At 35.4% G+C, this 13,307-nt stretch overlaps 2 protein-coding genes across 4 annotated transcripts; both read left to right on the forward strand.

Moving 5' to 3' along the window:
- Positions 1–283: 283 nt before the first annotated feature.
- LOC101261856 (26S proteasome non-ATPase regulatory subunit 1 homolog A) lies at positions 284–9,687 on the forward strand. Its single transcript, XM_004247800.5, has 13 exons — positions 284–831; positions 3,458–3,521; positions 3,636–3,741; positions 4,202–4,313; positions 4,426–4,594; positions 5,299–5,774; positions 5,868–6,003; positions 6,101–6,349; positions 6,438–6,658; positions 7,675–7,933; positions 8,004–8,236; positions 8,325–8,841; positions 8,983–9,687. The coding sequence occupies exons 1-13, from the start codon at positions 683–685 to the stop codon at positions 9,304–9,306; spliced, it is 3,015 nt and encodes a 1,004-aa protein (XP_004247848.1). The 5' UTR covers positions 284–682; the 3' UTR covers positions 9,307–9,687.
- Positions 9,688–10,002: 315 nt separating this feature from the next.
- LOC101244996 (transcription factor FAMA) lies at positions 10,003–12,395 on the forward strand. Of its 3 annotated transcripts, XM_069288983.1 has the most exons (5): positions 10,159–10,325; positions 10,413–10,514; positions 10,634–10,978; positions 11,495–11,899; positions 12,141–12,395. In XM_069288983.1, exons 3-5 carry the CDS (start codon positions 10,721–10,723, stop codon positions 12,219–12,221), a joined length of 744 nt encoding a protein of 247 aa, XP_069145084.1. In that variant the 5' UTR covers positions 10,159–10,325; positions 10,413–10,514; positions 10,634–10,720; the 3' UTR covers positions 12,222–12,395. The 3 variants fall into 3 exon arrangements, with proteins under 3 accessions (XP_004247954.2, XP_069145084.1, XP_069145085.1); XM_004247906.4 differs by lacking the exon at positions 10,413–10,514 and having other exon boundaries at positions 10,003–10,325; XM_069288984.1 differs by lacking the exon at positions 10,159–10,325 and having other exon boundaries at positions 10,398–10,514.
- Positions 12,396–13,307: the final 912 nt, after the last annotated feature.

Consider the following 13,307-nt stretch of genomic DNA (forward strand, 5'->3'; position numbering starts at 1 on the left):
AAGAGTTTCTTATTAACCGGTAAACCTTCTTTAGTTTTAAAGATGGTTCGAAAACAAGCTCACAAAATAGTTAAGTGAAAGTTAGATATTCCTAGAACTTTTAAACTACCTATGTTTTGGTAAACTCCACCTAAACTAAAATCCATCAGTTTCCATCATTTATTTCGTGTTCCGAGTCTTTTATCCTTCGGAAAAGGGTCATATTTGTCTCAGCTCCTCATCGGACGTCCACATATCTCTTCTTCACATACTCAAATTATCTCAATCTCCCCTTTCTCAACTCGTCCATCACATAAGCTACTCCTACCCTTATATCAACCTCATCATCCTTATTTACACAACGAGTTATATCTTTTGAAGGACAACTTAAATCGGATTAATCATCACTCTATAAAATTTATCTTAAAATATGCCCGAGGCTCGACTCGATTTCATTCACCCTACCCCACCACCCCACCCCCACAATAGGAGTCCAAAATAAGCCAGGAGTGAGCTAATACAAAAGAACCTTTTATTTCCCCATTAACAAGAAATCCCACCTTTCAAATCTCTATATTTCCTCTCCCCTGTTTCCTTTGGTCTCCGGTTGCTCTGTCCGCCGTGAAAACCCTAGCTTTCTCCTCCCTTCTCACAGATCCGAACGCGAATTCCACAAGTTATATAGAACAGTTAAACGGCGGCAATGGTCACGGCGACGATGGTGAGTTCGGCAGGTGGTTTATTGGCGATGCTGAATGAGAGCCATCCGCAGTTGAAGCTACACGCTCTATCCAATCTCAACACCTTTGTTGATTACTTTTGGCCTGAGATCTCTACCTCTGTCCCTGTCATGTAATTTTTCTGCTTTCTTTTATGTACTCTCAGTTTGAATTTTGTAGTTCTTTTTTGTAAGTTGATGCGATTGATTGAGATTATGTGGAATTGAAACTTCTAAGCTGTGTATAGTGGAAAGTTGTTATCTTTTTGTGTTTATTTTCCTATTTTGGTGGATTCTTTTGTTTTCTGATTGTGATCTGAAGTGTGGACATTTGATATTCGAGTAGTAGAAGAAATTAACAGTCTTTTTTTGGTGGTGAATTGAGCTCATGAAATGTTGTGGCTTTAGGGAAAGATTAAAGAGGGAAGTAGATCAATGAGCTCGTTAAAAAGGACTGTTGAGCAGAAATTTTGTTACATTTCAGCTTGGATAAGTGTTTTTATTGTGGTAAATACTTATATGTCATCTTTGTGCAGATTTGCGTTTTTTCCGGCATTAATATGACAGGTTTTGAGTTTCTGAAGTATTTGAACTTAGTGGGATTTCTGAGGAAGGTAGTTAGTGGATGGTAACTTGGATATTCTAGAGAGAAAAAAAAGATTTTGGCCCTAAAGATGAGAACTTGAGGGTAAATTTGTCGAGAAGAACATAAAGCTGGGAAATGTGGAGGAATTTTTAAGAATTAGGATTAGTGGCCTTGCTATGTTTGGATTCTGGTGTGAATTGGAAAATTTTGAGCAATGGTAGTTTTTATTCAGTTGCTTTGAAAAGTGATACTCTAGGTTGCAGGGATTGATTGCCTGTATTTGAGTGCTTATGGTTTTATTTGTAGTTCTTATTAATTAATTTCTTGACTTTGGAGAAAATGAGTCACAATTCATGGACGAAATATGTTGAACTTTCTGAATTTCACAAGCTTGGCTTGAGATTGTATGTTTTGGACTAATTGTTGATCTCACTTTACCAAACAAATGACTTTAAATGGTTCGTTTTAGTTTTTGAAAGGTAATTTCAACTTTCTCTCTGTTTCTTAATTGAGTTGTGAAATCAGCATGCTTATGTGACTGTTCATAATTTACCCCCTTTTTGGTCGGCATTGTGAGATGAGTACCACTGACATTCGTGTAGTCGTGGTGCTGCTATGTCTTTTAAGATATCATTCCAGTGTAGATGTGGAATTATCTTTCTTTACACTTCAAAACTTTTGAACAATCTACTTGATAACTATAACTGAGATCCCTTGTATAACTGGATTAGGTTGAGCTAATTGACGCATAAGTTTGTCAAAACGTCATAGAATAGGCAAAGAGAAAACAAGTCTTTATGAAGCCATTATTAATAACAATCAGAATAATCTAATCAACGGTACCTCTTAAGCTGATGTGGCCTATGTAGACTTGTACCTGTTGTAAACTACTAGCATTTTACTCTTATGATTTTACTGAAGCATGGGCTCCTTAAATTATGGAGATGTTCCCTTCTGTTACACTTCTGGGTACATGAAGGAGATGGGCATGTGGAACTTGAATGTGAGTAGTGGTTGGGAATAATGCAACAGCGTATCCAAGCCCAAAGGAGATGGCTTAGTGTTTTTGAGGTACTAAAGTGACAACTTGGAGAATGTAGTTCCTATGCTTGTGTGCTGGACAATTTGCCTGGTAGATTAGTGTGTGTGTGTGCGCAAACTGGTCATGATACTGTTGGTGTAAAAAAGATGCAATTGGAATTCTAGGAATTAATTTGCTGATTTCTTTGTCCAAAAATGTAGGATACGACCCCTCAATTGAACTAAGCTCATTTCCGCCCCCTTAAAAGCTCTCCTATTTCTCTCTTTCCAAACGACCCACATTAAGGCCAGAGGAATAACATTCCAAGTCCCGTGCCTTCTTGTCCTAGCTCCACTCTCCAGCTGAATATCAACTCCTTCACAGATCCTGACACTGCTCAAGAAATTCCAAACCACCTAAGATGTCCCCCCGTAACGTCGTGGCTAATTGGCAATGTAACAAAATATGTTCCATGTTCTTACTCATCACCGACCTTATTACATAGGAAACACCAACTTAAGCACACAACCTTCTTTTTCTTAAGATTCTCCACATCATAATCACCCCTACAGTAGCTAAGCACGTGAAAAAACACACCTTGGCACCGTAGGTATCCAAATTGAAGCATGTGGGAAAACATTCTCCGCCCTAACAAGAAACTTCTCAACATAAGTACTAGGCTTTTGTTTGTGACAGGGTATGAACACATGTCGTGCACCTAGTACACACATCACTGTTGCGCTCTCACCACTGGATGGAAGCCCAGAAAGACTAGAACTTTCTTAATTAAGTCACCAAATTGTTTTCTGAACATAGTTCTCTTAGCAGACACTCATCCTTATTGTACACTAATTCATACAAGTATCATCTAATCAGTCTATCAATGTTATTGGGAACTCTGAGCTTTGACTTTATGTTAGAATGGGCATCGTAGAAACCTGGTATTCTTGTTTACTGTCGAGTTTTCTTGACTGTGTATTACATTTGTTTGATTGTGTCAGTTGTGATATTGGGTGACATCATACGCTGCACCATATATATAAATATTATGCAATTCTGAAACCTGAGCTTAAGTCTTAATTTGCTATCAATTGAGTATTCATGACATGTGCTTAGGGATCTCACAGACCTTTCTAACTCCCTGTTCGTGCAGTGAAAGCTTGTATGAGGATGAAGAGTTTGACCAAAGACAATTAGCTGCATTAGTTGCTTCAAAGGTTACATTTTTTTATCCTACCAATTCCTTCCCATCTCGCGCGGTAGATAGTTTATTATGGCTGGAAGTAATTTTGATCTTGGCAGTCCTCGTAATTTTCTGTTTCTTTCCTCAGGTTTTCTATCATTTGGGTGAACATAACGTCTCATTGTCCTACGCCCTTGGAGCTGGTCCTCTTTTTGACGTTGCTGAGGATTCTGACTATGTTCATACAGTTCTTGGTATGAATTTCTCATGTGGTCATATTGTTCTGATATATTTGGATCTTACATAATTTCTTTCTCATGATTCATATGTTGCGTTTGATGAAATTACATCTTTCAACCCTTCTTCCTCAATATCCATATTTTTGCAACTTCTCTTGCCAATTATTCTTGTTGTCTTCCTACTTCTATCCTGTATAATTTGAGTTCTTTGGGTCCATAAAAGTGAATTTTCGTGTCATATCACTGAGTACTTGGGAGAAATCATGTAAAACTCGAGATTAATTCTTTATTTGGGAGTAAGAAGTAAAATAAGTAACTGGTTCATGTCATAACTGTTGGTTGAACTTCTAAATAGAGACTTGTGCTCACTTAGTTTTATGTACTATAAACCTGTCAACTTTTTTAGATGTCCTTCGCTGTCAATTGTTGACTCAATATTGTTGGATTTGCAATATATTTCCTTTCCTTGCTTCAGCTAAAGCCCTGGATGAGTATGCAAGCTATAAGATCAAGGCAGCAGAGTCAAGTGACGAAGCCACAAAGGTGGATCCCAGGCTGGAGGCTATTGTGGAGAGAATGCTTGATAAGTAAATACATTTTTTATCTTTGGTTGTGGAAGAATAAGAATATGAACCTGTAATTCTCACATTATATTCTGGGATGTCCTTCTGGTTTGTAATTGCCCTTCTTCTTGCTTAGGTGTATAAAGGATGGAAAATATCAACAAGCCATTGGCATGGCCATTGAATGCCGAAGGCTGGATAAGGTTGCCGAAGCAATTGTAAGGAGTGATAATGTTGATGCCACTCTAGCATATTGCAGTAATGTCTCCCATAACTTCGTCAATCGTAGAGAATATCGTAGTGAGGTATAGTCTTACTCTGCCCTATGTGACATACTTGATCTTAAGTTTACTCCTTCCCCCCTCTATCTGTGTACTCTGTTAATTTATATGATCTTCTTGCTAGGTTAAGTTATTGCGTTGATTGATCTGTTACGGTTCCTCGAAGAAATATTAGCCCCTGCATGTTTATTATATGTTTTATTTTAATTATTAAAAGCCTTAATGCTGTAGCATAAGTCATAACATTTTTGCATTGAGGTAAGGTGTATACTGTGAGATCCCCTAGGATCATATTCCACCAAAATTCCCCTTTGAGTCTTACTTTCTTCCCGTCTCTCCTCACTAGCATCGTCCTAATATCATCTACAATGGGGAAGCATATAAATGGAAGAACAAAAAAAAGGAGTTGATTAGAACAATATGGGTTCGAGTTTGGGATTCTACCACAACCCAGTCGATTTACTTTTGTATGGAATCTCTATTATTTGCACTTGTTTAGTGAATTTATTTGTAACACATGCATGGTCTATGCAGGGTCTGATCCAGTTTCACCGGTCTCTCATGAACCCTTTTTTAATGAACTACCTCTGACATTATCCTTATTTGCTTTGCTTTTTTCTTTCGCTATAGATGTAGAACGATTACATTAATAGATTTGTTACTTCTGTAGATATTCTTCAAGCAGATTCAGAGAATTTTCATTTTAACCCCCCAACTTTCTCTTTCAGGTGCTTCGTCTTCTTGTGGAAGTGTATGAGAAGTCGCCATCTCCAAACTATTTGAGCATGTGCCAGTGGCTTATGTTTTTGGATAAACCAGAGGATGTAGCAAGCATATTGGAAAAGCTGCTAAGATCAGAAAATAAGGATGATGCTCTATTGGCATTTCAAATAGCTTTTGACCTTGTAGAGAATGAGCACCAAGCTTTTCTCTTGAGGGTAAGAGACCGGCTTTCCAGCCCAAATCTACAACCTTCAGACACGGTACAGTCGTTACCTGCAGATTCTGATCGAGCAGCGACTGAAGATGACGAAGCTTCAGAGGATGTTCCGCTGTTAGAGGAAAGTAGACCTTTAGGTGGAACATTAACAGCTGCAGATCCAAAAGAAGTTATTTATGCTGAAAGGTTGGGAAAATTGAAAGGAATTCTATCAGGGGAGACCTCAATACAGTTGACTTTGCAATTCTTATACAGCCATAACAAGTAAGACAAATGTATTTTAATTTTTGTTACCTATTTGTTTAATTGATTAATGGAAACATGTGTATTCATAGTTTTGTTAATCTTTGCGTACAGGTCAGATCTCCTTATTCTTAAAACAATAAAGCAGTCTGTTGAGATGAGAAATAGTGTCTGTCACAGTGCAACGATATATGCGAATGCAATCATGCATGCTGGAACAACTGTGGATACATTCCTCAGGGAGAACCTGGTGATTATATTTTTCCTTTTACCAGCGTACTTCCTCATTTGGATAGATCTACAGCTTTACATAGTTTCCACTGGAAATCTTGTTTTCCCAATGTCAGGACTGGCTAAGCCGTGCAACAAATTGGGCTAAATTCAGTGCAACAGCTGGTCTTGGTGTTATTCACAGTGGCCATTTACAGCAGGGTAGATCACTGATGGCCCCTTACTTGCCACAAGGTGGAGCTGGTGGAGGTGGTAGTCCTTATTCAGAAGGTGGTGCCTTGTATGCTCTTGGTTTAATTCATGCAAATCATGGGGAAGGTATCAAGCAGTTTCTTCGTGAGAGTCTACGTAGTACAAATGTTGAGGTACTTGTATTAGTGAACCGTATCATTCTCGCTGCCACCTCGTTCTTTCCAGTAATTGGTTTCACATTTGCAACTTCTGTTGGAACAGGTTATTCAGCATGGTGCCTGCTTAGGACTTGGATTGGCAGCTCTAGGAACCGCTGATGAAGACATTTATGATGACATTAAAAACGTGCTATATACTGACAGTGCTGTTGCCGGAGAGGCTGCTGGTATTGGTATGGGTTTACTGATGGTTGGAACTGCAAGTGAGAAGGCAAGTGAGATGCTTGCTTATGCTCATGAGACGCAACATGAGAAGATAATTAGGTAATTGACAGATAAATGCCAGATTGTGAACTATAATTTCCTGTTCTAGCTCTTAGCCTATTCTTATCTATTACATATGTGAACTTGAGAAGTTCTTTTCTAAAGGTTTAGCTTTTGTTTTCTTAAAGAGTAAAGTTTTTTAAATCTCATTAATTGATATAAGGAAACAATATAGGTTGTTCTATACATTTGATAGACTGAACATCAAAATAAAGATTTAACGGCTATCTTCAGAATCCTTCCTTGAGGTTATCTCTGTTAGACTGGCCTCCTTACTTTCTTTGCAACAAATCCAGTTGATAACATATAAAAGAAAATAATTAGCCAGAGGTATTTTCCTGGGCTTAGAACCCAGTGTTTCATTTCCCACTTGAACCGATGTAGCATCCATTTTATTGTGAATGACACATTTAGGAAAGTAAAAAATAGGGTATGTCTGTATTGAAAGAAAATGTCCATTTGAAAGCAAATGCGCTGCAGTGAAAAATGCTGCCGACTATGTGGCCGGTGACGCAAAAGATATGCTGGCATCGTCTATCTGTTTCAAAAGAATGCCAGGAATGTCCATTGCCAAATATTTGGCAGATATTGCCTTTTTTTATTATATATAGTACAATTACAATTTAGATGCTATCACCTGTTTCAGTCACCAAGTATGACTTTTGTATGTCGTGCCTATCAATTGCACGAACGTGAAAACCAGTAATTTCAAATTTCAAGTTTCAATGTGAAAAATCTAGTTGTGTACTGGAATATTCTGTTCCGTTTACCCCCTAGATTTTCCTTTTCACAAAGTTCATTAGCAAAAAGTTAATATATCAAACCAGAGACGATATGGATATGTAATTAGCCTTCGGAATAATGATGAGATTAACACCGTGGTGTAAATTAAGGATGACAATTTCTCCGCTCCACTATGCATGAGGCCTGAACACAATTTTCTTCTGAAAAAATTATTACAGTACAAGAGTCTGTAGAGTACTGGAGTTGAACATTCTTTCTGATGCTACATGTAGGGGTTTGGCACTAGGTATAGCCCTTACAGTCTATGGTAGGGAAGAAGAAGCAGATACATTGATCGAGCAGATGACTAGGGATCAAGACCCTATATTGCGTTATGGTGGCATGTATGCTTTGGCATTGGCTTACAGAGGAACTGCAAATAATAAGGCTATCCGTCGGTTGCTTCATTTTGCTGTATCAGATGTTAGTGATGATGTCCGCCGGACTGCTGTATTGGCACTTGGATTTGTTATGTATTCCGAGCCTGAGCAGGTTGGTACTTTCTGTTCGTGTCTGAGGCGGTGATGTCCTCTTTGTGCTGATATGCTGATATTGTTTGCAGATGCCTCGTATAGTGTCATTGTTATCGAAGTCTTACAATCCACATGTGAGATATGGTGCGGCTATGGCAGTTGGAATTTCTTGTGCAGGTACTGGTATGAGTGAGGCCATCTCATTGTTGGAACCTTTGACATCAGATGTAGTTGATTTTGTACGCCAAGGGGCTCTCATAGCGATGGCCATGGTGATGGTCCAGATAAGTGAAGCCAGTGATTCCCGTGTTGGTGCCTTCAGGTATTTCATCTGAAAATGAATACAACATCTCCTTTTGTTTTCATCTTTTCTCTGTGCTTGCTACAATGCTATGCTTTCTTCTGTTCAGGCGACAACTGGAGAAAATTGTCCTTGATAAGCACGAAGATACCATGAGCAAAATGGGTGCTATTTTGGCTTCTGGAATTCTTGATGCTGGTGGTAGAAATGTGACCATAAAATTACTTTCGAAGACAAAGCATGACAAAATAACAGCAGTTGTTGGACTAGCAGTATTTAGTCAGTTTTGGTATTGGTATCCTCTTATATATTTTGTTAGCTTAGCGTTCTCACCAACAGCCTTAATTGGTCTGAACTCTGACCTAAAAGTGCCAAAGTTCGATTTTGTATCACACGCCAAGCCCTCGCTGTTTGAGTATCCTAAGCCAATCACTGTAACCACAACTACTTCTGCTGTCAAACTTCCCACAGCTGTTCTATCAACATCAGCTAGGGCCAAGGCTAGGGCTAGTAAGAAAGAGGCTGAGAAAGCCAGTGCCGAGAAGGGAGCTGGAGAGTCATCTTCTGGTGCAACAAATTTAGGGAAGGGGGGCAAGTCTACTGATAAGGATGGGGATTCCATGCAGGTTTGTATCATGTAGTTCTGTTCAATTGATGCCTTAATCTAGCAAAGGGTTGGATTGACGATCTGTTTTCTATGACATTTTGTGTAGTGCATAAACTTAGCATCGAGTTTGTTCACCAAGTTTAATCTCCTTTATTGGCAGGTGGATGCTCCTGCAGAGAAGAAAAACGAACCGGAGCCATCATTTGAGATCTTAACCAACCCTGCTAGAGTAGTTCCAGCTCAGGAGAAATTCATTAAATTTTTGGAAGATAGCAGATACATACCAGTTAAATCATCACCTTCCGGATTTGTGCTTCTGAGGGATCTACGTCCTGATGAACCTGAAGTACTGTCCCTCACCGATGCACCCTCATCAACTGCATCCAGCACTGGCGGTGGATCAACTGGACAACCAGCCCCGGCATCAGCAATGGCTGTTGATGAGGAGCCTCAGCCCCCACCTGCATTTGAGTACACATCGTGATTTTTTGTAATTTAAAAGCTTCACCCAATTCGTTTTTCATTCCATGTTGCAAGGTGATGTTGGATGAGCAGAGATGAAAACCTATAGCACTTTCCATGATCAAATTAAGTCGTGAGATACATCGAAAAGAGCCCCGTGGGCTGTTTCTTGGACTTTTGATTACTCGATTTGTGCTTGTCATCGTATTTTTCGTGCTAAACGACCAAGGAAGATGTGTACTAGAAGTTTCGATTGCTCGTTATCTTTCTCTGAATCTTCCTCAACTCTCCTGTCCTATATTCAGATCTTTAATTTATGTTGTTTGGATCTTCAAAAGAATGAAAAAAAAAAGAGGCTGTAGTCAATTGTTTTAAGAAATTATCTATTGCAACATTCTGGTAACTAATGTTCTTGTTCCTCGACAAGTCACAACTCATATTGGCAGACTGTTACAAATATTGGCTGCTAGCTTATCTCGTTGCAGGATCGTAGTGGTGTGATAAATACATTAGAGATTTAATAAAAGAAAAGCTATGGAAGAGCATGTAAAGTTTTAAAATCTAACATAAGCATTTAATAAAAGAGATTTTTTAGAGAAAAACAAAGGTATCACATGCATGATACATAATTAAACCAATCTATTTTTAGAAAAATTCACTCATCTTGATTCATAAAATCATATAACAAGGTGCTAAAGTATTTATTAAGAACTCGTGCAAAGAGGTGGTAAAGTTAGTTCTACTTGTGATTCAAATAAAAGTAACATGTTAAAGGGCGGTGAAGTGAATATTCATGAGGTTTAAATTAATTTATTAGCTCCTTTACTCTCCTTTTTTTTTTAAAATTCGGATCGATATATATAAGTTAAAGTTTGATATATCCATCTACGTTATTTTATTTTTGTATATATATATATACATATGTACTGGAACCAAAATACAGCCAAAAAGTCAAAAGGCAACATCTAGCAGGACACACTGGTCCATTATTTCTGAGATAATCTTATCAAGCCTTTCAACACCATATATACATTTTTAATGGTTTGTCTTATTTATTTATATTGAAGAAATTTCAAAATTTTATTTTCTCACAATATTATCATGATAGTTTGTTGCTGAATTTGTCAGGTTTCTAAAGGTGGACCCAATGATTGATAATTATATTTTGTGTACAATTTAGTAATTAATATATATATATAAAAAATATGGAGAAAAAAGAAAAAAAAACAGGTATATATATCTAACATGTATCCACACATAAACATCTATATTTTTCCTATGTTCTTTTTGATCCTATACTTTTTATTTTCACTATGTTGTCTCACTTTGAACATGAAATATTATTGCAGCCTACAATTTTTTCAAGTTCATTAAATGATGATAATTATAGCTACTCTCTTGATGATGATTCTTATAATTATTATCAACATCAACAAATGGTTAATATTGATGAAGAAAAGGCCTTGATGGTGTCACAAAAAGAAGAGGAAATTAATGTGACATTTGTTGGTGAAAATAGCAAAGGAAATGAAAGCAAGAAGAAGAGAAAAAGAACAAAAATAAGAATGAAGAGTAGTGAGGAAGTTGAGAATCAAAGAATGACACATATTGAAGTTGAGAGGAATAGAAGAAAACAAATGAATGAACATCTTCATGTGTTGAGGTCTCTCATGCCAAGTTCATATGTACAAAGGGTATTAATGTCAATTTCTCGATAAATTTATATTTTCGTCTTTTCAGTCTGTTTTAAAAAAGAATGACATTTTTTTTTATAAAGGGTATTTAATTTCATTATATACAAGTTTAATTTTTCCATTTCACATATGTATAAACAATATTATAATAATTTTTCTAAATTTTATATTACATTTCTTTTTTCATTTTTACAGTCTGTTTAAAAAGGAATGATATGTTTTTTTATATGCGTAAAAACTCTCTTTGAGTTCAATTTTTTCATTTTACTTATGTTTAACACCAGAAGTTCAAAAAGTACTAAAATCGTCTATGTCAAAATTCTGTCTTTCTTTTTTTCAATTAGACCTAATTTGCGCTTATCATCATTCAACTCTAAAAAAAAGCTCAAATTTCGTTGGAAATTTGTATATATATCGTCATATAAAATGAAAAGAAATTAATAGGAATTATATCACATTGAACAAAATGAATTTTATTTTTTTTTTACATTGATTTTTTTTTTGGAAAATTTGTAGGGTGATCAAGCTTCAATTGTTGGAGGAGCAATAGAATTTGTAAGAGAATTGGAACAACTTTTACAATGTCTTGAATCACAAAAAAGAAGAAAACTCTATGGAGATAATCATCAAGATTCATCATTATTAATGGAAATTCAAAATCCATCTAATAATTTAGTATATGCTCCAAATAACAATGAAATTGGGATTATTCAAGAAGATATAGCTGAGATTAAGTCATGTTTGGCTGATGTTGAAGTGAAAATTATTGGTATTGATAATGCTATGATAAAGGTTTTGTCAAAAAGAAGGCCAGGGCAACTCATTAACACTATTTCTGCATTACAAGATTTGCAACTTAACATTATTCATACAAATGTTACAACAATTGAACAGACTGTTTTGTATACTTTCAATGTTAAGGTACGTTTTTCGTTGAACTATCTGACTATCTCATCTAATATACATATATAGAATAATACATGTTTATTTACTTAAAAGTAGTGATCGAGTTAAAATTTTTGTCAAAATAGATTCAACATTTACTATACAGTAAGTTTCTGTTGAAAAGAATTCAGATAAACTCTACCTAGCTCCGCTCTTACTCAAAAGCTTAGTAATTAACGAAGTGATTTTTATTTTTTTTTTGTATTTATTTGTGCAGATTTGTGGTGAAACAAGGTTTTCAGCTGATGATATAGCAAATTTGGTGCAGCAAATATTCAGTTTTTTTTCATGCAAATAGTGCAATATGAAGTAAAATTAGTGGAAGCCAGCTGCCTTAATTTATTAGTATTTGTATACTTATATTATGTAGTAATTAAATCTTGTTTAATTTTGGAGTTGATATCTTAGTAATTATTCCTTACATATAGTATATTTTATTGACCATTCAAATAAAAAAAATTTCAAATTCAAATTTATGCATAATTAATTTTATGATATGTATTTATGAACTCCTTGTGGTTGATTATATCATATGATTTGATGGCAATTGTCACTGTATATGTGTTCTCTCTATTTCTATTTAATACGTGGGGCGTGTGTTTTCAATAAAATTTTAATTTCTCAAATAAAATGAGATAATTATTTCTCTCAATAACAATTTTTTTTAACGTAAGTCATTATAACTATCGTGAATTTCTTATCATATACCTTTACATCATATAGTAATTAATAAACATGATAATAAAAGCTTTTGTAAATATAAATACATTTACTACGTCAAAATTCATTATTTATCGCTTAAAAAAAGTGTACGTGCTACTTACATTTTGTTTGAATCATTGTTACTCATTGTTTCATAATGTATTGTATTGTATTGTATTGTGTGGTAGATACAATGTTTGGCTAGACTGTATTGTTTGTTGTTGTTTAATAACTTTTTAGTTGTTTGGTTTGATTGTATCGTACTGTATTGTAATTTATAAATTTATAAAAATATCCTTAATTATCCTAGTGTAAGAGGTTTGACTAGATTTAAATAATTAAGGTAAAGGGTAAAATAGTATTTTTGAAATATTATATAAAGATATAATCGAAAAAGAAATAAGGAAACAATGGGAACACACCAAATTGGTTGTTCCATAAAATAGGACTTTTCATTGTTACGTAACAACGAAATTTAATAATACAGTACAAAACATTTTAAATAACAATCAAAACGAACACTATAGATATAATAACGATACAATACAATACAATGAATAACAATGATCCAAATGTCGTGTTAATATTTAACAAAATGAATAAATATCATAGGAAATAATTTAAGCTTCTAAAAAGACAAAAAATAAATAAATACTTATCACAATTTCTTTTCACTTTGTTT

The sequence above is a fragment of the Solanum lycopersicum genome, chromosome 9, assembly GCF_036512215.1.
Source record: "Solanum lycopersicum chromosome 9, SLM_r2.1".
NCBI classification, from domain to species: Eukaryota; Viridiplantae; Streptophyta; class Magnoliopsida; order Solanales; family Solanaceae; genus Solanum; species Solanum lycopersicum.

Excerpts from the sequence above, each read along its gene's own strand:
- LOC101261856 (XM_004247800.5), top strand. The coding sequence starts at position 683 with ATGGTCACGGCGACGATGGTGAGTTCGGCAGGTGGTTTATTGGCGATG. Across the intron at positions 6,350-6,437 it reads TACGTAGTACAAATGTTGAG|GTTATTCAGCATGGTGCCTG; the intron begins GTACTTGTATTA and ends CTGTTGGAACAG. Across the intron at positions 8,842-8,982 it reads AGGATGGGGATTCCATGCAG|GTGGATGCTCCTGCAGAGAA; the intron begins GTTTGTATCATG and ends CTTTATTGGCAG.
- LOC101244996 (XM_004247906.4), top strand. Across the intron at positions 10,979-11,494 it reads CAAGTTCATATGTACAAAGG|GGTGATCAAGCTTCAATTGT; the intron begins GTATTAATGTCA and ends GAAAATTTGTAG. Across the intron at positions 11,900-12,140 it reads TGTATACTTTCAATGTTAAG|ATTTGTGGTGAAACAAGGTT; the intron begins GTACGTTTTTCG and ends TTATTTGTGCAG.